Source organism: Nesoenas mayeri (genome assembly GCF_963082525.1).
Source record: "Nesoenas mayeri genome assembly, chromosome: 13".
Classification (NCBI taxonomy): domain Eukaryota; kingdom Metazoa; phylum Chordata; class Aves; order Columbiformes; family Columbidae; genus Nesoenas; species Nesoenas mayeri.
The window spans coordinates 18379532-18402257 of NC_137550.1; the positions used below are offsets into that span (position 1 = coordinate 18379532).

The window sequence follows — 22726 nt, forward strand, 5'->3', positions numbered from 1 at the left end:
CCTGCCTCCCGACAGTGTCAGGTTCACTCAGCTCGGACAGTCTCTGGAAGAGAAACTGTTGTGCCGTGTGTGTTTGCTCTATGCCCCAGGGCTCCAGATCCTGTCTTGCACCGCCCAGCATCGCAGCCCCGTAAACATTAATGGCAACAGTAATCGGAGGAGACTTGTCCCAGCTCCTGGTGCTGTGAGAGATGCTGAGTGGGGACAAGGACTCCTGCACGTTGCCTTGCAGCTGTCTGCTGCCTACAGCCCCCTGTCCTCTCCACCATGCTGGAGAAGGCGCCCCAGGGTTGGCTTCATCGACATCCCTCACTCACACTGCCTCCCTACAGCAAACTCAGCTCTCAAAATCCCTCTCTGGCTTTCTGCCGAGGAGAAGCCACCGCAGACCTGAGCCCTCCGCTTGCCCTGGGGAGACAGGGCGCAGGGGGTACTGTGCTCTCCCCCTTCTCTGAGATCCTCCTCTGCGGACCCCTGCAGCAATGGCTTCGTACAGCAGCTCCTAGCCATTGCCAAACTGTAATGAATACAAATAAATGAGATGAGCCAGCCACAGTAGGGTGAATTGAAACCTGAACAACATATCTGCCGGGAATCATTTATTCTGCGCTTTTCTCTTTTTTTTAATACTGTTCTCTTCCTCACAAATTAATCATAGATTGCCTATGACCAGAGATGACTCTGCAGCTCGACCAGGTGGCCCCAGGGGACAAGGCAGAGGCAGCCGAGCAGCCCATGTCCCAGCCCTGCCCCTGTTGCCCTGGTTAACAAGCAACTCCCCACCTTCTGCCTCAGTTTCCCTCTTCTTGGCAGCCACTGTGGCTCCCCACATCATGCAGACATGACTGTTCATCTTGCCTTCTCCAAACCTGCCCCTGCACAGGTTTGCCCATCCGCTGTGACTCTGGGAAAGGCAAGCACAGGGGGCTCAGCAGGAGGGCTGAGTCCCCGCGGGGTCTGTGCCCCAGCCTGTCTGCAGGCCGGCCCGGAGCTGCAGCCCCGGGGCACTGCCCGGCCAGGCAGAGGGAGGAAGGAGCCCGGCTGTTCCCAGCCGCTCCCGCCTGTTCAGAAGGGCAGTACCTCCAGGGCATCCCTCAGCCCCTGCACAGCCCTCGATCTCAGCACATCCCTTGTCCCGGACCATCCTTCAGCTCAGCACATCCTCTGATCCCAGTCTATTTCTTGTCCCAGAGCATCTCTTAACCCTGCACATCCTTCGATCCCACTACAGCCATCAGCTCTGCCACATCCCTAAATCCCGGAGCGTCCCTCGATCCCAGCGCATCCCCCAGCCCCGGATCACCCCCCGACCCTCGTGTGTCCCTGGACCCTCGCAAATCCCGCAGGGAGCTGCGTCCCTCCCCAGCACCGGGCCAGCGCCCCGCTACCCGCGGAGCCCCCATGGGGGACGTAGGCTCCAGGACAGCCCCAACGGGACGACAGAGGTCCCCGAGGCGGTGGGGAGGAGGCGGGCACGGCGGCGGGGAGCCTCCCGCCGCCGTGCCCGCCTCCTCCCCGCCGCGGCGGGCGAGGCTCCGCCCGGCTCCCGGTGCCCGCAGCCGGCCGGCGCCCACCCCGCGGCGGGCTCCCGCTCGCCCGGACTATGAGGAGCGGGACCGGGCTGGGGGCGGCGGCAGCGGCGGCGGCAGCGGCCCCGGTGCGGCGGGAGCGGGAGCGGGGGCGCCGCCGCCACCGGCCGGGTCATGCCCGTGCGCCCGGGGCGGCGGGGCTGCGGGCTGCGGCGGGATGGGCGCGCTCCGGGCCGGCGCCCTCGCCTTCCTCCTCCTCGGCTGCCTCCTGCCCCGGCGCGGCCCGCTCAGGTGAGCGCACGGCGCGGGGGTTCGGCGGGGCGGCTCCCACTCGCGGGCCGTGCGGCTGCGGGGGCCGCGGATCTCCACACCGCTCCCCCGGCACCCCCTCCTCCTGTATCCGGACCCCTCATCCCCCGGGAGCCACATTTCCCCACCGGGAGCCGGGCATCACCCCCTCTCAGAAATGGATCCATTCCTGCGGGACCCGGGCATCCCCTCCCACACCCGGAGGAGCCCCGGGACCTGCACTCCTACACCCGTTCCGGACCTCTCTCCAGGGGCTGCTCCCCCCAGCCAGAACCCTCCAAGTCCCGATCCAGACCTCCCCACAGGCCACTGGAGCTTCCCCAAACCTGTCCTCAGCCCCCATCCCCCGGGACCCTGAATCAGAACCCTGGGGACCCACAAGACCTTTCCCCTCCAGCCCCAGCCGCACACAGCCGGGATCTATTCTAAGGAGCCCCCACCCCATCGCTGGGTCCCCAATGGTCCCCCTGACTCCAGCTCAGCTGGGGACCCTTGCTACAGTGGCAGAACGGGTGAGCTGAGCCAGGTGATTGCCCAGGCGCTTCCTTCTCCAGCGCTGCAAAGCCCCTGTGATGCTCAGACCTATTTCTGGCTTGGGGTCTTTTGCGAGGGGGGTGCTCAGGACAGTCTCTGACCCAGCCCTTGCATCACCCAGACCAGTGGGTAACCCAGGTCCTATGGGTGTAGGAATAACTCTTGGCTCACGTGGGTGGACAATCCAAAGCCCCTGGGTCCCTTTCTCCCTCTCTCACCACCTTGGGTGCTATCTGGGACAAGGTGGGATGCAGGAGGGAGCAAGCCAGGCAGAGCGGGGTTGGGGGGCTGCAGTGCCCCTGGCCTGAGCCCACTCCCTATCCCGACTCCCCCCACCACCACTTGGCTAGGTTGCCTGAAGCAGCGTGCGGGGGAACCGCAGCGTTTGTGGCCGAGAGGGGGGAAATCATATAAAAATATCATTGCTCCACATGCAGAAACTGCTTTTCTTGGGGCGACATTTTTAGACAGAGGTGAGCGTTTTCCAACCCCAGCATCTCTTCACTCCGCGGAGGTGCTGAGCCCCAGGGCCCCACAGCGCCCAGGCCAGGATAGTGGCAGAGTCCCCTGGGGCAGGCACTGCCTGAACAGGGAGCTGCAGCTAAACCTTGAGAAGAGCCAGGACCCAGGGGCTGTGCCCAGAGGCTGTGTGCCAGAACGGCCCTGCCAGGGATGATGCTGGAGGTGGCTGCACCTGCGACACTTCTGCCGCCCCTGCTGCCCCCAAGGCTCATGAATTGCTGAGGCTGCAGATCTGCTGCTGCTCGGCCAGGTTAGCTGAGCCTCTTCAAGGAGCTAGCTGCCGCAGCGCCAGGGGAGCCTTCCTCCCACATGCTCCAGGGGAGAACCCCCATCTTCCTCTTCAGCTGAGGAGAAGGAGGAGGACATGGTTCACAGCTCTGTGGCAGGCAGAGGTCTGACTTAACTCCTTGTTACCCTGGCCTCTTGCAGCCCTCCTCCCAAAGTCACACCTCTCTAATGCAGCTCCTGGAGGGGGAATTTCTCCCCACTTCTCGCTCTTGGTCACTCTCAGGTGCTCTCTGCTGCCTGATTAAGGGAAAACCTGCCTAGCTGCATCATTTTTGGTTGGCTGTTGTGGCCACTTCCAGCTGGCAAGGATGCACACAAGCCCCTCCAGGATGAACCCTGCCCCCTGAGAAGAGGCAGGAACAAGGTGTGGTGGTAGGAAGGAGAGGGGAATAAGGACCTCAGGAGGTTCCAGGTCCCATCATCATCATCCACTTGTGATAACAGGGTTGTAGCTCCAAGGAGTGGGACCTACCTGGGTATGGACCTGGTGGAGTTACGAGGCAGGGTGCAGCAGCAGCAGCAGCATGCTCAAAGCTCTCTTTGTGTCTGGAGATTTCTGAGTAATTCCTCTCCATCACAGCCACATGCCTGGCAATGTGGTGAGCGAACGTCTCTCGCATTGTTCCTTGAAATGATCATTATAGACTGACGGAAGAGAGAGAAACTGGCAGGCTAAGACATGTTCACAAAAATATCCCCTCCAAGGTCAGTTTAAATAAGTCTCCATCATCGTTGGGAGCGCTGCGTGGGAGAGCTCATGTCAGCTCCGTGCCATGGCCGCTGTGGAGGTGGGCTTTGCTGCTCCTCTCTCACCCCATTGTCTTGGCCTCTGGCAAAGTGTCACAACTGCAGCTGCGCTCCTGGGCACCTCCTCACTCACACCATGCAGCCCACAGCTTGGGGGGTGGGTGTCACGCACCCCAAGGCTGTGAGTCTGTGCCAGGCAGGGTATGGACATTGGCGGTTGAACCCGGGAGGGACAATCCGTTTTCCCCCTCCAGCACAGAGCCCGGCTGCTGTGCATGAGGCCATCGCCCACTGTTTCCCGTTCCCACCGCAGCCCTGGACAGCACGCCAGGGGACATGGCAGGCAAGGGCTTTGCTGGCAGGGGGACAGGCAAAACATGGGCACAGGGCACTCGGGCTGTGGCAGGTGAGAGGAGAAGCTGCTGGGATCCCAGCAGAAGGAGGAAGGGGTCCTGAGGTCAGCACACTGACAGCACTGGAGTGGATGCAGCATGGGCACAGCCACTGCCCCAGGCAGCTGGCGATCCCCACGGGGTGCCAAACTGTGCCTGCAGACCCTGGGTGCCGGCAGGCAGCTAACCTGCCTTCTCTGCCCCACAGCGTGGTCTCAGGGCGGGAGGAGATTAAAGCTGCTTCCCGAGGCTCGCCCCAGCCCATGTCACCCTCTGATTTCCTGGACAAGCTTATGGGACGAACGTCAGGGTATGACGCCCGGATTCGACCCAACTTCAAAGGTAAGGGGAAGACATGAGGCTCCCAAACCTGGCAGTGACACACTGCCCCAAACCAGGGAATGAGCAGGTGTGGGTTTGGGGACAGGACCCTGACCCATGTCCCTTCATCCCAACACCCTCCCCAGAGTCCTGGCTGCTCTCACAGCCGCCCTGCATGTGCCTGCTTTGCCTGACAGTGTGGGCAGCTGCTGCACGTGCCGCTGTGCTGGGGTTCACCCTGACACACTGCGGGGTGACCCCAGCGGGCAGGGGATGCTTGTGTGCGTCCATCCACGCAACGCAGGCAGGAGGCGGCATCTCCACGTGTGCCTGTGCGGTGCACGTGTCTCCCTGGCCAGCAGCGAGAGGAGGCTTCACACTGTTTTCCAGGTCCGCCTGTCAACGTGACGTGCAACATCTTCATCAACAGCTTCGGCTCTGTCACCGAGACCACCATGGTGAGGCTTTCGCCAGCACGACGGGCTCTTCTCTCAGCACCTTGGGGCTGGTGGTGGCTCTGCTGGGGGACATGCAGGTCCCAGTGCCCGAGCCTGTGGCCGTGCTCATGGGAGTCCTGTGAGCCGTGCTCCAGAACCGGCCCTGACACTGCAGTGGGAATGTGCGGAGCCATAGCAAACATCTGTGGCTTTTCTGGAGTCAGTTAATCAGAGTTTGGCTGTGTGGGCCACAGTCCCCGTGCCTAAGCTGGGATGAACACCCGAAGGGTCAGAGCAAGGCGGTAGCTCCCTGCTGTTCACATGCTCAGCAGGTGCTGGACAATGCGAGTTCTGTGTCCTTACCATCCCTGGCCTCCTTCAGTACATGAGGAACTCTGAGGAAGCCTCAGGGCCAAAAATCCCCTATTTTTGCTGCTGCAAAGGCTTAATACCATCAAACATCACATCGACCCTGCACAAAGCCACAGAGCCCTGCGAGGAATGCTGCAGGCAGCAGCTACTGATCCTCCTTCTCCTCCTCCTCCTTTTGGCTGCTGTGCCTTTGGTTTCTCAATTTCCCCTGGCTGCCCACAGCATGGGAAGGCTCCTGAGCTGCCCTGCCTGCGTGTGGTCGGTGTGAGGCAGGCAGCACCCGCAGGGCTGAGCCTTGACTGAGAGATCCCCTTCCACCTCCTCCTCCATCTCTTCTCCCTCCTCCGCCTCTTTTTCCTCCCCCCTGGGCACCGCGGGGTGCTCCTGGCTGACACGGTGCCCCCTGCCGCAGGACTACCGGGTGAACGTCTTCCTGCGGCAGCAGTGGAACGACCCCCGCCTGGCTTACCGCGAGTACCCTGACGATTCCCTCGACCTCGACCCCTCCATGCTGGACTCCATCTGGAAGCCAGACTTGTTCTTCGCCAACGAGAAAGGGGCCAGTTTCCATGAGGTCACCACCGACAACAAGCTGCTGCGCATCTTCAAGAATGGCAATGTGCTCTACAGCATTAGGTAGAACCCTTCTCCTCTGGTGCAGTGCCTGAGTTGGGAGGCGAAGCTTTTGTCTTACCTCCCATGGGGCGGATTTTTCCCCCTGACTGCCCCAGCAATCTTCTCCTTTCCTCTGCCTCCTCCAGGCTGACACTGATCCTATCCTGCCCCATGGACCTCAAGAACTTCCCCATGGACATCCAGACATGCACCATGCAGCTGGAGAGCTGTGAGTACCTGGGGGGTTCAAGCTGTGCTTCATCCCCCCAACCCATCCCATCCCACCTCATCCCATCTGCTGGCATCTCCCTGCTTCTGAGGGAGGTGAGCAGGAAGGAGTGGTCGCTCAGGGTGGGGATGAACGTGGTGTTTGTGCTCCCCCATCCCACGCCTTACTTCATCCCCTCCAGTCGGCTACACCATGAACGATCTCATCTTCGAATGGCTGGAGGAGCAGGAGGCTGTGCAGGTGGCAGAAGGCTTGACGCTGCCGCAGTTCATCCTCAGGGATGAGAAGGACCTGGGCTATTGCACCAAGTACTACAACACAGGTGAGCACCCCAGGGACCCGCTGCCACCCCCCTGCCATGGCCCACAGGTCCCTCTCACCCATCAGGGCCATCTTTCCTTACAGGCAAGTTCACCTGCATCGAGGTGAAGTTCCACCTGGAGAGGCAGATGGGTTACTATCTGATCCAGATGTACATCCCCAGCCTGCTCATCGTCATCCTCTCCTGGGTCTCCTTCTGGATCAACATGGATGCGGCACCAGCCCGAGTGGGCTTGGGCATCACCACCGTGCTCACCATGACCACGCAGAGCGCCGGCTCCCGGGCCTCGCTGCCCAAGGTCAGTGCTGCTCTGTGCTGGGTTCCCAGGGCAGGGGGAGCCGTCCCCGGGGAAGGGTTTGGACACGGTGTGCGCCAAGAGTGCTGCTCAGCTGGGTCAGGGATCAATGCTTATAAATATCTCAGGGGTGGGTGTCAGAGGATGGACCAGACTCTGTTCAGTGGTGCTGTTCAGGAGGGGCAATGGGCACAGACTGAAACACAGGAGGTTCCATCTGAATATGAGGACAAACTTCTTTACTTTGAGGGTGGCAGAGCCTGGCCCAGGCTGCCCAGAGAGGCTGTGGAGTCTCCTTCTCTGCAGACATCCAAACCCTCTTGGACACATCCCTGTGCAATCTGCTCTGGTGAACCTGCTTTAGCAGGTGTGTTGGACTGGATGATCCCCAGAGGTCCCTTCCAACCCCAACCATTCTGTAATTATGTGATTCTGCAATTCATTCTGTGAGCTCTGGCCCATGTGTCCCAGCTGAGAGGACTCCTGTGCCCCTTGGCAGCAGGGCGAAGCTGGCGGGGGGGCGGGAAGAGCGAGGTGGGGGGCAGCAGGTCCCTGAGCCCCCTCTTGTCCTCGCAGGTCTCCTACGTGAAGGCCATCGACATCTGGATGGCTGTGTGCCTGCTCTTCGTCTTTGCTGCCCTGTTGGAGTACGCAGCCGTCAACTTTGTCTCTCGCCAGCACAAGGAGTTCATGCGCCTGCGGCGGCGCCAGCGGCGGCAGAGGATGGTGAGTCCCTCCCGCCACCACTGTCACAATGTCTGCCTGTCCTCAGCTGCCGAGGGGACACCCTGGGGTTGCCAGGACAGGGCTCAGTGCTGGGCTGTGTCCCACTGCCCAGGGCTTGGGGTCAGCCCCTCTGGCACCTCAGGGACCCACAGGCGTTGCAGTCCTTCTGCCCTCCTGGGCAGCACAGTGCACAGCACCCATGGGTGCCCCAGGCTCTGCCAGCACAAACAAGCCCAGGATGCCATCTATCCTCCTCCCCACATTTTCCCCCTTGTGCCCCCGCCATCCCCATTCCAGCCCCCAGAGCTGCTGTCCCCAGGGCTGAGGCAGAGCCATCATCACCCACTGTCCTGTTTCTGTTTGGTGTGCACTGTCGGATGCCAAAAGGGCCTGAGCAGCGGGACAGCCAGCCTGGAGTCCCTGCGGCAGCTGAGCAGCCGGCACGGCGGCGAGCACACCTACGTGACACTCTCGCAGCTCTCCAGCTCCCGGGTAAAGCACGAGCCTCCGGCAGCCCCCTCCACGCAGTGCAGTGCAGCGCACCCCCAGCCAGCCTCACCTCCCCTCCCCAGAACAAGCCCCCCAGGAGCTGGTCTTGGGGTCCAGCAAGGGCCCGCAGAAGAAGCAGGGCAGTGATGTGCACAGAGCATGTGCCCATAGGATGGAGCTGCCGCTCCCTGGGCTGAGAAGAGATACAAGAGAGGGGTGGGAATGGAGCAGATTTCCCTGGAGACATGCCCACTCTGTGCCTCAGTTTCCCCCTCCATAAAGCACGACCAATTCAGTCCGCTGTGACAAGGGATGGGTGATGCTGGGGTGACCGACGGCTGTTCCTGGACTGCTGCCCAGCTCCCCAGGCCGTACCCACACCTCTGGCAGGGTGGGGGCTCTGCCTGCCTGGCTGTCCTTGCGCAGGCAGGTTTGAGGCACTCGTGGCTGCTGCTGTAACTCTGGCTCAAAGCACACGGGCACTTTGCAGCTCCAGGCGCAGGGAGGAGCAGTGGGGCAGGGCAGACTCCCGGGCTGGTGGGGACACGCTGGAGGACAACCACAGCTCCAGGGAGGAGATCAAGCCTGGTGCATCCTCTCCTCTCCACCCCACAGGATGCCTTTAGCCTCCCCTCCATCACCATCAGCCCTTGGATGCTGGGAGAAGCTTCCCAGCTCCCTCCCTTGCTCCCTGCTTTTCCCATCTCCTGAGCGCCTGCTCCTGGAAATGAACACCCATTCAAGCAGGGCATGGACAGAGAGGCTCTGACAAAGCCAGGAGCCATCTGCCAGCTTAAAACAGAACACAGTGCAGCTGTCCTGAGGGGGAGGCTGCAGAACCACCCCAGGGTGCTGCTGGCAAGGCACTTGGGTGCAGCCAGGAGCACCCTGCGTTGCTGCTGGGTCAGAGCCCGCAGCAGAGCCCTGCTGCCTGCAGCTCCCGTGCCAGCGCTGCCTGACACAGCACCCCAGCCTCTCCCACCGCATCCCCCGGGGCAGCCGCCAGTGCTCAGCCTGGGGCGGGGGAATAAAACTCAGCTGCAAATGAGAATTAATCTCAGCAATTTGAGCTGCTGCTGCTCTTCCCACTGAGAAATCTTGCTTAGCCGGCGGATTGCTGAGTTAAATAAAGATGCCGGGGCATGAGCGCTCCGCATGAGAGCCCCCTTGCTGGCTGAGCACCTGTGCAGGCTGACCTCAGCCAGGAGGCTGCTCTTCGTGGTTTGGAGGGCAGTGCTGGTCAGAGATGGCATTTGGGGTCTGGCACCCGGGCTGTGTGCGGGCATGGAGCAAGGCAAGGGGCTGCCTTGCAGCACGCCCTGGGAGAAGGGACCCACCGCAGCCAGATATGGCACAGGCGAGGCAGAGCGGAGGATGAGCCTCAGAGACCAAATGAGTTGCCCCGGGGTTCAGTGAAAAGCCAGATGTGCAGCCGGAGCTTGCCCATGCTGGTCCTTTGCCAAGTCTTTGCACACACCACCCTCCTTGAGCACAAAAGAGAGGGACGAAGGGAGTCACTAACAATGCCCAGCTGTCCGCAGGAAGGAGCATGGGCAGCGCTGGCACCACTGGCTGGTACCCGAGGGGCTGCGAGGTGAGTAGGGCTGTGCCACAAACGATGGCAGCGGTCTGTGACCTGTGGGTGAGGGCAGGTGCCTGGCTCTCATGGCACTTTTGCAGGCTTGATGATGGGCATGCAGCCCCATGGGCACGCTGCCCCCTCCGCAGCCCCCTGCCAGCATGGGAGGAGATGGGGTGAGCAAGGACAGAGAGACCAGTAGGGAATCCAGCTCTCTGAGCCTCCCTCCTCTGCTGCATTGGCCAAACAGCCATGGGGAGAAATAGGAGTATGGGCCTTTGGAAGGACTGGAAGGCCCTGCAAACCCTGATGCTAGCCAGGCTCCTGCATCCCTGCCCAGATTTGCCCCAGCAAGCTGCCTGCCCCCTCCTATTCACTGGCATGGGCACACTTCCACCCCGCAGCAAACACAGCTGCCACAGCAGTGCCTGCACCCCCAAGCTCCCTGCACTCTAATGCACTCTGCACCCCTGTGTGCTCTGCAGCCCAGTGCATCCTGCACCCCCGTGCAACCTGCATCCCCTGCACCCCATGTGTCCACCTCCCCGTCTGCCCAGTTCACCCCATCGCCCCAGCTGCCGGAGAGCGGGGCTTCCCAACCCCCACGCCAGAGCTGGGAGGAGGCCAAGGGGGGTCAGTGTTGGGCTGCCAGGGTTGGGGTTGCCCTTGGGTGCACCCTTAAAACATGCTGCTTGATAAGGCAATCAATCAGTGCTCACCCCGCACCCCCCTGTCTGCCCCTGCCCGCAGCCTGCTGGCCCTGTGCTTTTGCCTGCACACTTTGGGCTTTCTGAAAACGCCCCTAAGCTTGCGCCAGGCACGTACATGAACGTATCGCCTGGTGGAGGGGTGTGCAGGACATGCAGCCACAAGCGCCTGCTTGCCCTGCAGTACTGGCACCCACGGGGTGCCCCAGCTGACAGCCTTTCCCTTCGCCAGGAGGAAGAGCTTGTCCGCGAGAGCCGCTTCTACCTGCGAGGCTACGGGCTGGGGCACTGCCTGCAGCTGAAGGACGGGGCTGGGGAGGGCCCCAGCATCTACAGCCCCCCCCCAGCCAGCATGCTGCTGCGGGAAGGGGAGACCCTCCGCCGGCGCTACATCGACCGGGCCAAGCGCATTGACACTATCTCGCGAGCCGTCTTCCCCTTCACCTTCCTGGTCTTCAATATCTTCTACTGGGTTGTCTACAAAGTGCTGCGCATGGAGGACATCCACTCGGTGCCCTGAGGCCCAGAAAAGCATGACTGCCTCTCATTCTGACCCCCTCAGTGTGCCTGGGTGCCAAGAACTCAGCCAGAACCGTGTTTCCCTCTGTCCCAGCGCGGTGGCACAGACGGGCTGGGACTCAGAGCCTGGACATGTGTCAGCGCTTGTGTCCCTTCAGGTGCTGGGGCACTGAGGGGGGGGATCAGCAACCCCAGGCCCCCACGGACAGATGGAGAGAGGGACCTCTCCTGCATGGTGTCACCCCCAGGTACCCAGGGATGCTGTGCTGCTAGGGGCACCCCTGGGCACCCAGGGATACTGCACTGCCATGGCACAGGGGAGCCCCTGGTACTTTGGGATGCTGCACAGCTGGTGCCCTTCCATCCAGACACCCTCCATCTCTCTGCACCTTGTCAGGCTGCTGCTCCCCCAGACTGTATCACTGAGCTGTGGGCCACGAGCAGTCAGGTAAGGGGCTGCAGTCCTCTCTGCTCCCCTGGCCCAGAGCTTGCTTGCAGAAAACAGTAGGCAGCACCCCTGTCTGCACCCGGACTGTGTGGGGTGCTGGCTGTGGCCCTGCAGCCACCAGCCCAACAAGGGACAAGGTCCCTCCAGCTCCCAGCCAGCTCCAATGCACAGCAAAGCAGTGGGTCATGAATGCTTCCCTCCCTGCAGAGCCCAGGGCTGGGACACGGGGCAGAAGACTCCGTTTCCTCTGCAGAAACGCCAGCCCTGGGGCAGGCAGGAGACGAGCCCCGTCCTGCTGGTGGTGAAGGGGCACAGGTGGCCATTGCAGCTGCAGACAGGAGCCGCTTGGCACCGGGGAGCCAGCACTGCACCATCAGCAGTGTAGGGCTCACAGCCCATCTTCCAAGGAAGATTTTTTGGGGATCAGAGTAGTGGGGGCAGCTTGGCCAGTCCCTTCGGAGGAGCAGAGCGAGTGGTGGCATCCCCAGACTGCTGCGTTCCCATAGTGTCAGCAGAAAACCACTCTGTTCCCCAGGCACAGAGTCCCCTTGGCGGGTTTATTCCGCTGCTCCTCCACTGGAGAGGAGAGCATCCAAAACCTTGACAGGACAAGCTCAGCAAGGCCTCCAGCCCTCCAGCCCTGGATATCCTCCATGCTTAGCAGGAAATAAAAGCAGTAGGTGACATTTATGTAGGTCCTACAGAGAGAAACGTGTTGATGCTCTCCTTTCCCCCTGCTCACAGCCAGCCCGGGGGGGCTCACAGGGTCCAGCTCCCCCGACAGCCCCGGGCACAGGAGAGGGCGCAGGGTCTTCCAGGAACGGTAAGATGGAAACAGGATTTGCCTCTTTCCTTGGAGGTCGGTGCCACCATGGAACGGCGAGGGCCCCTGTGACCCACCTGTCATGGCAAAAGGGACCTTGCAGGGCAGGGGGACATGGATGGGAGGCCAGTGCTGCCGGCTGAAGCCAAACCCAGGCAGAAAACCCCGCCATGGCCCCTGGCCCCACTCCCCGGGCAGACATTATCCTCTCCCTTGCACGACTCGCCAGGAGCAAAGCTCCGCACCCCCCACCCCTGCCCAGCCCCCCAAGCCCCATAGAGTGCTCAGCAGCACGCACCCATTTCACACACAGGACCAGCGGAGGAGAACCAGCTCCAGGCCACATCCAGGACCCATCAGGATGGGTTGAGCCAGCTCCATCCCACTGCTACTGCCGTGCATGTCTTCCCCACTGTGCGGGTCCCCGCGGGGCCCCGACATGTGCCCAGGACAGGCTTTTGAGACTTGTTTTTGGGAAGACCCTGTTTGAAGGTGGAGGGATGGGTGCACTTGGTCTGACCTGGCACCTGGCCCCAAGGCAGCCCTGGACGGGGAGGTGCCAGTGCCGGGGCAGCACTCGCAGACGCTGTGCGGACAAGCCACCCTCTAGCAGTGGTGGGTTTTTAAACAGCATCAATCTTCTACGCAAATAAAGCCTTTCTGGGATTTTCAGTGGTGTGCTGGGAGGTTTGTCTCTCCCAAGGGCCCTGTGACCAGCTCCAGCTCCATGTGTGTGCGAGGGACATGGGGACAAGGGCACAACAGCCCTATGGAGACAGGACCCCTGACCTGCAATTACACCCAGATGTTGTTACCTCCACGGGTGATTTTTCTGACATAACCGGTGGTGACTGTTGGGTTTTATCTCCCATGTGGGAGATTCCAGCAGCCCCAAACTTCATCTCTCTCCTTACCTCCCCAGGCTTGGTGGGGTGCTCTCCGTGGTCAACCCAGCTCCTTTCCACCCCATCCCAGCTTGGCCATGGGACAGGACCCAAGATGGGGCAGATGTGGGGCTGGGGGAGTCTCCAGCTCTGTGGTGGAGCCCAGACACCCGAACAGGGGCGAGCACCCCGACAGGCGAGCCTCCCTATGCAGGCCCTTCCCGCTGGCTTGCTGGGCGGGCGCCAGCCTTACAGAGGTGCCAGCTGTCCCGGGGGGCTTACGACAGCCCTGCGGTGCCATCCGGGGCCGGCGCTTTTGTCCCCAGCTGGCGCAGGGGCAGGCAGAGCCTGCAGCTGAGGGCCAAGCGTCCAAGCAAACATCAATCTCCCTCTGTCCTCCCGGCCAAGTTTCACAGACTGGCTCTGTTGGTACCTCGCAGCCCCATCACCCACTCGGCCCCATCAGGGTCTTCTGTGGCTGGGAGGAGAGAAAGTGAGGTGCACTGACACCAGTTTGGTGCTGGGGTTGTTCTTTAGATGGGAGAAACCAAACCCCCGCCACGGTCTTGCTCCTGCCCCCACCCCAAACCCAGAAAGTTCGCAGTCAAGGGGAGAGCCGGGAGCTGTTTCATACCAGTGCAGTTCGCCTGGTTTCTTCCACCCCTGCTCTCCTTTCTCTCCCGCACTGAATGTCAGGTCTGGGCATCCAGTGTCTGTTTGGAAATCAATGCTGCAGTCAGCCCTAAGTCACCGAGCTGCAGGACCTGGCACGTCCTGGAAAAATGAAAACAGTAAAAACCCGACACATCCTTCCTGAGCTAAAGCCCGTGGGCCCCAGGCACTGTTTTTGGTGAGGTGGGGCGGTCTCGCTGCTGGCACAGCACTAGCAAAGGCATGAGCGAGCATTGCCCCATGGCCCTGCAGACCCTTGTGGTTTGAGTGCAGTTTTGGGGTCAGGGTAAGCACTCAGCCCCTGCCCTTGATCCTTCCAGCAGCTCAGTTTGGACTGGGAGCTGCTGGGACACCCACGCAGCTGCAGGGCTGTCACTGCCGTCCAGTGCACAGCTCCAGCAGGTCCCTCACATCTTGGGGACAGTGGCAGTGCCCAGGTTGGGAATGCTGAGCTCCGCACCCTCCCACAGGACACAGCATGGCCAGGGGCAGCCCAGGTAGCTCCAACACTCAGCAAAGCCCATGGCTTTGGACAGAGCTGGTTTGCCACTTCCATTGTGCATTGGGGGACACATCCCAGCCACCACGGGAAGCAGCGGTAGGCAGGGGACCAGCAGCCAGGGCCAAGTTAATTGTTGGTTTAAATGGAAGTCAGCAGAGTTACACTAGATTAATGGGACACCCAAACACTAAAATGAGTATCATGGGCACTGGCAGCTTCCCAACAGCCTGCCAGCAGCATGGCCAGGGCCCAGCAGCCACGGGCATGCACAGGTTTGAGGCAGCACAGCCCCTTGCCAGCCCCAAAGGTTCCCGGGGTACCTGTGTGGGTATGAGGAAATGTGCCCTTGGCCAGGCACTGCAGCTGCACGCCAGCCCCCTCCACCAGCCACAGAGACTCTGCCAGCACCAAGCTGGTGGCACATGGTGGCATCAGTGTTCCAAACCTTCCCTTCCTCCCCTGCTCCCGCACCAGGGTCTCCTGCCCACCCACACAGCCTGGAGCTGCCTTGGGACATCAGCAGCTGCCAGAGGTTCAGCAAACCACCCTGTCCGGATGGAGCGATGTCCACAGGGACAGCATGTCCCACACTGCTGGGGACACTGGGTTCAGAGCCAGGTGGGTTCAATGCAGCAAGAACAGGTGACAGCTCTGCCAGGGCTCTGAGCACTCAGCGCCCTTCACGTGTTGCCTGGGCATGGATTTTTTTTGTAAATAAAATACCAAGCTCTAAAGTCAGACAGTCCTGAGCGGGCCAGGGCTGCTTCTTACAGATGAGGAAACTGAGGCACAAGAAAAGTGTCAGGAGCTGGCCTGGCAGTGTGTCCTGCTGAGATCCAGCTGTGCCACAGGGCATGGGGCCCTCACAGGACTGCAGTCCCAGTCCCGTGGGAACAGGATCTCTCTGCCAAAGGGAAGGTGCAGCGTGCTTAGACAGCATGGCTGTACCAGCACCCACCCCAGCACAGCTCTGCCAGTGCTGTCCCCCAGGCAAAGGAGCCCCAGGGGCCAAGGGACACTCTGGTCCCCAGTGTGTCCCTACCACCTCAGCTGCAGCATCACACCACAGCCCATCACCTCCGCCTGCTCTGAGGCGCTTTGCCGCTGCGCTGCCAAACCCCACACCCCCACAGCCACATCCCCTGCCCCAGCATCGCTTTGGGACCAGCCTGCACCGCTCAGGGGAAGCCGGGTGCTCCCGGAGGCAGGCAGGACACCTGGGAAGGGGCAGTGAGGGAGGCCTGGAGCCCGCAGGCAACCAGGGCTCTGCCCTGCAGTGCTCCCAGCCCCTGAGAACATGGGGTAACCGCCCGGCTCCGGGCTGTGGCTTTGCACAAGAAAAAAAAACAAAGCGATGAGGTTTTCCAGCCCCGAAAGTGGTTTGTTTTGTCCGACTTTTGAGAAGCCTTTGCGCTTCAGGCTCTGAAGGAGCAGGGGGAGGATCCCGGCACTGAAACAAGGAGCAATTATCAAACCACAGGCTCTGAAAAGCTTTTGTTCTCTGGATGCGCTAGAGCAGGGATGGGAGGACACCTAGCGAAACGCCTCGATGTCCCAACGCTCCAGCGGCACCCGGAGCCCAATGCAGCGCAGCCCCAGCCCTGCAGCGGCCACATCCTGCTCCCCTAGTCCTGCTGCGGTGGGACCCACAACGAGAGCTCCAGCGGGGCTGCAGTAGCTGGTCCAGCCCTAGGGCAGACAAAAAAAATCATAGAATAGCTTGGGTTGAAGGGACCTTCCCAGCTCCCCAGTGCCACCTCTGCCATGAGCAGGGACATCTTCACCACATCAGGGTGCTCAGAGCCCCGTCCAGCCTGGCCTGGGATGTCTCCAAGGATGTGACACCCACCACCTCCCTGGGCAAATGCTGTAACACCAAAGTCCTCCCCCTCTGTTCATGCTGGACAAGCTGTCACGGTCAAGGAGCGATAGCACTCAGGGTGAAAGAGCAAGGAAAACAAGCCCAGTGGTGTGTCTCAGAGTGGGGAAGAAACCCGGGCAGCTTAAGAGGGTAGTGGTGACAGCAAATAGAGCAGGTGGAAGAGGGGGAAATGGCCACGAGTTGCACTAGGGAAGGTTCAGACTGGATATTAGGAAACGTTTCTTCACAGAAAGGGCTGTGAAGCACAGGAACGGGTGCATCGCTTAGCCCGGGCACGGGCCGCGCTGAGGCAGGACCGGGCACTGCAGCCGGGAGGAGGCGCATTACACAGTCCCAGCAGCCCGGGGAACACCAGACCCCGCACCCACCGGCGGCCCCGAGCAGGCGGCCCCGAGCCGGCGGCCCCGCACCAGCCCAGCCCGGCCCTTCCCCCGCAGCCACATGCCGCTCCCGATCGCTCACGTGACCACCCCTCCCACATGACCGCCCGGCGAGTGGGCGGGTCGCGGCGCGCCCCGCTGCCCGCGATTGGCGGAGGGGCGGTGCGCACCGCGCGGTGAATGGCTGGTCGGACTGCCCATCGCGGCGGCGGCGGCCATGGCGGCGGTGCGGCGGTGGGTGCGCTGGGCCCTGGCGGCGGCCGCGCTGGCCGTGGCGGGGCTGGCGCTGGACAACGGGCTCGCGCGGACGCCACCGATGGGCTGGCTGCACTGGGAGCGCTTCCTCTGCGGCACCGACTGCGCCACCGACCCGCACCGCTGCGTCAGGTACCGCTGGCGGCGGGCGGGAGCGTCTCGGCTCCGGGGTTGGGTGTGGGGGTACCGGCCTCGGGGGATCGCAGGTACCGGCACCGCGGATGCCCGGGCCGGGGGCGGTTCTCTGCGGCCCTGGCACCTGCTGTGCCTTCCCCGTGCCGGGGCGAGGTCCCCCCGTGCGCGCCCCCGGCAGGGGGTCACGGCTGTTGTGCCGGTGCCAGGAACCGCGCTGCCACGTTCTGCTCTTTCTCCCCCGGTCGTGCCGCCCCCGTGCCCAGCGAGCGGCTCTTCGTGGAGATGGCCGACGTGATGGCTGCCGAGGGCTGGAGGGACGCGGGCTACGAGTTCGTCTGCATTGACGACTGCTGGATGGCGCCGACGCGGGACCAGCAGGGCCGGCTCCAGCCCGACCCGAAACGCTTCCCCAGCGGGATCCGCAAGCTGGCTGACTACGTGAGTGCTGCGGCACGGGGCGGTGGGGCCGCCAGGGACCCGAACTACAGCCGCCCTGGGAGCGGGGGAGGATGGGGATGGCTGGGTGGGGAACGGCCGTGTAGCTGCTGAGCTAAGGCCTGGCTTGCCAGAGCTGGGTTTGCTTCCCTTGGCAGCCCAGCTCCGCTTCCTCCTGCCTCTCACCTGCCCCATCCCCGGTTCTCTTTCTGCACGCACAGGTCCACTCCAAGGGGCTGAAGCTGGGAATCTACAGCGATGTCGGGAACAAGACGTGCGCTGGCTTCCCGGGCAGTTATGACCACTACGACCTGGACGCCCAAACGTTCGCCTCCTGGGGTGTGGACCTGCTGAAGTTTGACGGCTGCAACTCTGGCACGCTGGAGTTGCTGGCGGAAGGTGGGTGTGGGCTGGAGGCAGCACTGTGCCCCTGTGGGAATATTTCACAGGCAGCAGCAATTCTAGACGCAGCGTGAGCTCCAGGGAGTTGTTTTTTCCTCACCATACTCATTGCAGGGATTTGTTTACAAAAGCAGGTGTGAGACTCTATTCCCAAGCCCACAGTGAGGAGTGTTGCTGGTCCAAGTGTTTTTGATGTGTTCATCCTCCTTTAGATTTCACTGGTGTGCACAGCTTGAAAAAGCAGGTTTCTTACACCAGAGACCACATCATGCTGAGCACAGAAACATCAGCTGGGGGTTCTGAACAGACTGCTGCTTCAGCTCTTAACACAGCAGAGGCTTTGCCCTTCTGCAGTGCCTTTACTGGAAAGTGCAAAGCATTTCACACACTTAAACCCTTTGGTGAGGCTGTGTCCACACAGATCAACTTGAAGCTAGAACAGTTTGTATCAACTGTAAAAATGGCAGTTATCAGGGCTTTTAACAAAAAAATGAAGAGAGTTCTGGCATGACAATCCTAGTGGGTTTTGTTTTAAAGCATGCCAGTTAATTGCGCGCAGACTGGCAAGTCAGCAGCTGAAAGCTCAGTAGTTCACTGTGCCGAGGGGGCTTGTCTGCATACTCTGTGAACACCAGCAAATCCCAGCGCCACAGGAGCAGATTTGTGGGAAGAACGATGCAACCGGGAAGGCAGTTTTCCCTTGAGCAGCCTCTCACTTCTGTCACAGTCAGCACCACGATGTTTGGCAGCAGGAGTCCTGCACGCAGTCCTGGCTCTGCCTGGCAGGGAGAACCTGCCCAAGTGACAATCCCATCGAAGCCACTCCGTGGGGCATACACCAGCTGCCGCAGCACAGCACCATCAGTGACAGCTGAGCTGAGGGCTCTTGTTGGATCATATGTGTAACCCACATACAATCCAGTTGTATTGAAGCAGTTCCAGGGCAGAGAGCAAACTTTTTATTCCCTTACTGCTGATTGAAAGGGACTTAACAGGGCTGTCTAGGGACAAGGATGGGAAAAAAATAGTGCTTTTGCATTCCTGCCCAGTCCACATGGTGCAAATGTCTCATAAGAATGTAGTCCTGCAACATTACCCAGTGAAGCTATACCCAGCAGCTTGATAGACCCCAACTTGTATTTCCCAAGTATCTAGAGGAAAAACTGCCACACAGCAAAACTGCAGCCTCCTCCCATGGCTGTATGTACAAAGAGATCAGAAGTCTTGGAGCAATAAGCCTGCTCGTGACCTGTGGCAAAGCTGTGAAGAAGCTCACCTGTCCCTGGGAGGCAAGAGACTGACTGCAGATGATAAGCTCTGCTGTCCTCCCTGCGGTGTTTCAGATGCAATAATATGTTGTCTTGGTTTTGCAAGGGTTGAACTGAAACCTGAACCTGTGACACTGGATTAGTTCCTGTCTTTGACCAAGATTGTGTAACCTCTGTCTGTCCTCCTTTTAGGTTACAGGCGTATGTCTCTGGCCCTGAACAAGACTGGACGGAGCATTGTGTACTCCTGTGAGTGGCCTTTCTACTTGAGGCCCGTGCAGCAGGTAAGGAGTGTTTCTCAAGGCTTACCCTGGGGCTCAAAGTGGGAAGAACAGAAAAGGATTAAGACTGCAAAACAGCCTTCTGAGAAACTTGCTGCTCTCTGGTCTGACAAAAAATGAGACTGTAAGGTGGAAGAAAACCACTTGTTCCTTTAGAGCTTTGAGAAATACCTGAGGTGAGTTACTCCTGTGCTGAAAAGAATTGAGTAGGATCCTGCAGCAAGGAGGCACCACCCAGCTGGGGCATGCCAAAGAACACAGCAGCATCTGTCTGCTTTCTGTATCCGAGGAACCAAACGACAAGACAAAGGCAATGCAAACACACACAGTGAGCAGGTAGTTCAGTATTACTCCTCCTGGATGCAGGGAGCTGCAGACTCAGCCTTACAGTCGCCTCTAGGGACCAGGAAAGAGACTTCAGGACAGCCTGTTTAATAGGAATTCTCCAGATCATTTACCAACAGATTTCTGCCAGCCAGGGTCCCTGACAAACGTGTTGCTCTCCCCCATAGTTGGTTTCCCCTGAGCTGCCACGACAGGACGTGGCCATTCCCTCCCACTGGGAGCTAAATGCATTAGTCACCAAAGGGTGTAAACCTATAAAATAGCAGTAACTACTGAGATATCAGAGTTTAATCTCACTAGCCCTATCACGCTTTCAGTAATATAGAGCGCTATGGAATTTTCTAACAGAAGTAGGTGGCCACAGCTATTCTCCAAAGGGAAGAAACAGTGGTGTCTGGAGTGTGGCAGACTGGAGTTACTGGGCACAAGGCATCCTAGGGAACCAGCATGCACTAGATCAGCCAGGTAGTTGGTGATGGAAGTTATTATCAGAGTTCTTCCTCAAATTAGCCCTGATCCAGTCTAGCCTTGTGTACAGTCTTGTTCTTGTACGGTCAGGCTCTCTGGCTAATCACACTCATTGTTTTGGCAGCCCAATTACACGGAGATCAAACATTACTGCAATCACTGGAGGAACTTTTTTGATGTCTATGATTCCTGGAGCAGCATCAAGAGTATCTTGGACTGGACAGCACTTCACCAGGACAGCATTGTGAAGATAGCTGGGCCAGGGGGCTGGAATGATCCAGACATGGCAAGTAGAGCAATGCTCCTCCCTTGCAGCACCAGCAAAAAATCCTTTCCTTGGTTGTAGGCTGAGAAGGGTGGGGAGGGAGAGAATTTGGGGAGAAACACTGAGGGAGAGGGCTCTGTTAGGGTACCAGCATCTTGGTGAGAGGTTCCCTGGCAGGAAAGGGAAAGAGAACTACAGCTATGGACAGTACCAGGGGAGTGTCATTTCTGTGTAACGCAGTCTCTACCAGCATCACCAGTTCACAACACTGGTGTGGCAGTGGGACACAGTCTCTGAAGCGCTGATCTCCCATGAGAAGGAAAACCCTGGGTGCCTGGGTGCAAGGAATGAATAGCTACATCCAAAAGCACATTCTTAAACACTGCCTAGCCAGCTAAGGACCCTTTCTTTACCTCCACTGGTGGTTGATCGTAAACTGCCACGCTAGTCATGCCATGCCTTTCCCAACCAGCTGGTCCTGCTCCTGGCACTCAGCTTATCTAACCAGTTCCCAAATAGGGATCCCACCCTCAGCATCCTGTCACTTCCCAGTGCTCCGGTTGGTGGCCCAGTTTCTCCTTGTCAGGCAGCGTCACCAGGCATTGTTTTCTTGTCACAGCTGGTGATTGGCAACTTCGGGCTGAGCTGGGACCAGGCGGTGACTCAGATGGCGATGTGGGCTATCATGGCTGCTCCCCTCTTCATGTCCAACGACCTGCGGCACATTAGCCCTGAGGCCAAGTGGCTGCTCCAGAACAAAGACGTGATCGCCATCAACCAGGACGTGCTGGGCAAGCAAGGATACCAAATCGCCAAGGTACGGTAGGACCCAGTTGAGGATGTGGTGTGGGGCACAGGCAGCCAGCCTCCTCAGAAAGGGGATGCAAGAGGTATAAAGGAGTGCTCAGGGCTCCACTTGTTCCTGAAGGCTGCTTAAAACAGGTATGAAGATCATCAGTTCTGCCTCCCCTAACGTAAGCCCCGGGTTTATTTTCTCCTTGGCAGGACAAGCACTTTGAGCTGTGGGAGCGGCCCCTGTCTGGCGGAGCCTATGCCGTGGCAGTGCTGAACCAGCAGGAGATTGGGGGACCCCAGAACTTCACCTTCTCCCTCAGCTTCCTCGGCAATGGGCTGGCCTGCAACCCAGCCTGCTCCATCCAGCAGGTCCTGCCAGCCAGCAGGGACTGGGGGCTTTACAGCTGGGTCTCCTCCCTGAGTGTGGAGGTGAACCCAACAGGCACTGTGCTGCTGAAAGTAGTGGTTCTATAGGAGGCACAAAGACAATCTTTTCCTAAGCCTCAGACTCTGCCTAAACTTCTTGTCACAAGAAGCCTGTCTCCTTCCTCCAAGCAGGGTGCCTTTGTTCTGTCCCCAGCTATTCACTACTCGAGTGCTTCTAAGTGGACTTTGAACCTTCACCCTAAGGTGACCAACACCCACCACTCCATTGCCAAGAGATAACAGAGGAAGGGCCGCTGCTTCTCCCCTCTTTACCCTTTCTCTGACATCTCACCTAACACCTCCAAGGGGCCATCAGGGTCTCAACAGGGCAGCACCTCCTGGTGATGCCCACTGCCACTACACACCAAAGAGATGCAAAGGATACACATGGCATCCTGCAGCTCTCCTTGAGCATTTCAGGGACAACAGGGAAACACAGCCTGGCTGCCTCGCTCTTGCTTTGCCAGGCCAGGGCATACAGTCCAGAACAAGAAAAGCTGCTCCTTCCATGTTCTGACAACTCAGGGACTGGCCTAAATCACTGCACGTCTTAGCAACTGCTTTCTTGACAGCTGCCTGCTTAGTATAAATGTGATTTAAGTATGACACCTCAGGTTTTTGAGTGTTTCTCCTTACCCCAGTCGTCTGTCTCTCACCAGTGGCTGCTACTTGCCTGTAGGTCACAATTCCCCCTCCTCCCTTCATGGGGTCAGTGGAGTCCCCCTCAGTGAGCTGCCTTCCAGAAAAAAACCTCTGTGCTTGTTTTCTACTGCTGGCAGTAGTAAGACGGGTCCTTCTGAGACAGGAGATGGGTATTTAATCATGCAACCATCACATGCAAGTATGTTTTCTGATTACTACACAATCGGGATATCTTGATTTGTTCTCATTTCTGTGATTAAGCACTTTGATTAAAATGCCCCTTAAAAAGGCTTAAGGTTTTTCTTAGTTCCACTGTACAGGAATACAGCACGGTATCTGAAATTTAAACCAGGTTTTAGAAAACAGGCCAGTCCTGTTTGCTAAGTTCTTGCAAAATTTGTCACTACTACAAACCGCTCAGTACAGTTGACATGATGCAGCCACACAGTCCATCTCACAGGCAGAGGCCACAGCCGCTGCTGCCAA

General features: G+C 59.5%; 2 protein-coding genes across 3 annotated transcripts; both read left to right on the forward strand.

Moving 5' to 3' along the window:
* Positions 1–1603: 1603 nt before the first annotated feature.
* Positions 1604–10933, forward strand: LOC308045347 (glycine receptor subunit alpha-4; the record flags this gene model as incomplete). 2 transcript variants are annotated; one of them, XM_080352586.1, is made up of 8 exons in its annotated part: positions 1604–1820; positions 4530–4663; positions 5864–6087; positions 6213–6295; positions 6477–6617; positions 6701–6915; positions 7489–7638; positions 10646–10933. In XM_080352586.1, 8 exons carry the CDS (start codon positions 1604–1606, stop codon positions 10931–10933), a joined length of 1452 nt encoding a protein of 483 aa, XP_080208712.1. The 2 variants fall into 2 exon arrangements, with proteins under 2 accessions (XP_080208712.1, XP_080208713.1); XM_080352587.1 differs by lacking the exon at positions 1604–1820 and adding an exon at positions 5033–5100 and having other exon boundaries at positions 4540–4663.
* Positions 10934–16730: 5797 nt separating this feature from the next.
* GLA (galactosidase alpha) lies at positions 16731–22427 on the forward strand. The gene is made up of 7 exons (XM_080352645.1): positions 16731–16910; positions 17177–17351; positions 17570–17747; positions 19211–19302; positions 20237–20398; positions 20997–21194; positions 21383–22427. Exons 1-7 carry the CDS (start codon positions 16741–16743, stop codon positions 21644–21646), a joined length of 1239 nt encoding a protein of 412 aa, XP_080208771.1. The 5' UTR covers positions 16731–16740; the 3' UTR covers positions 21647–22427.
* Positions 22428–22726: the final 299 nt, after the last annotated feature.

Bases quoted from the DNA above. Each gene is read 5' to 3' on its own strand.
- GLA (XM_080352645.1), top strand. From the start codon at position 16,741: ATGGCGGCGGTGCGGCGGTGGGTGCGCTGGGCCCTGGCGGCGGCCGCG. The intron at 16,911-17,176 runs GTACCGCTGGCG...CCCCGTGCCCAG, and splicing joins GACCCGCACCGCTGCGTCAG to CGAGCGGCTCTTCGTGGAGA. The intron at 17,748-19,210 runs GTGGGTGTGGGC...TCCTCCTTTTAG, and splicing joins GCTGGAGTTGCTGGCGGAAG to GTTACAGGCGTATGTCTCTG.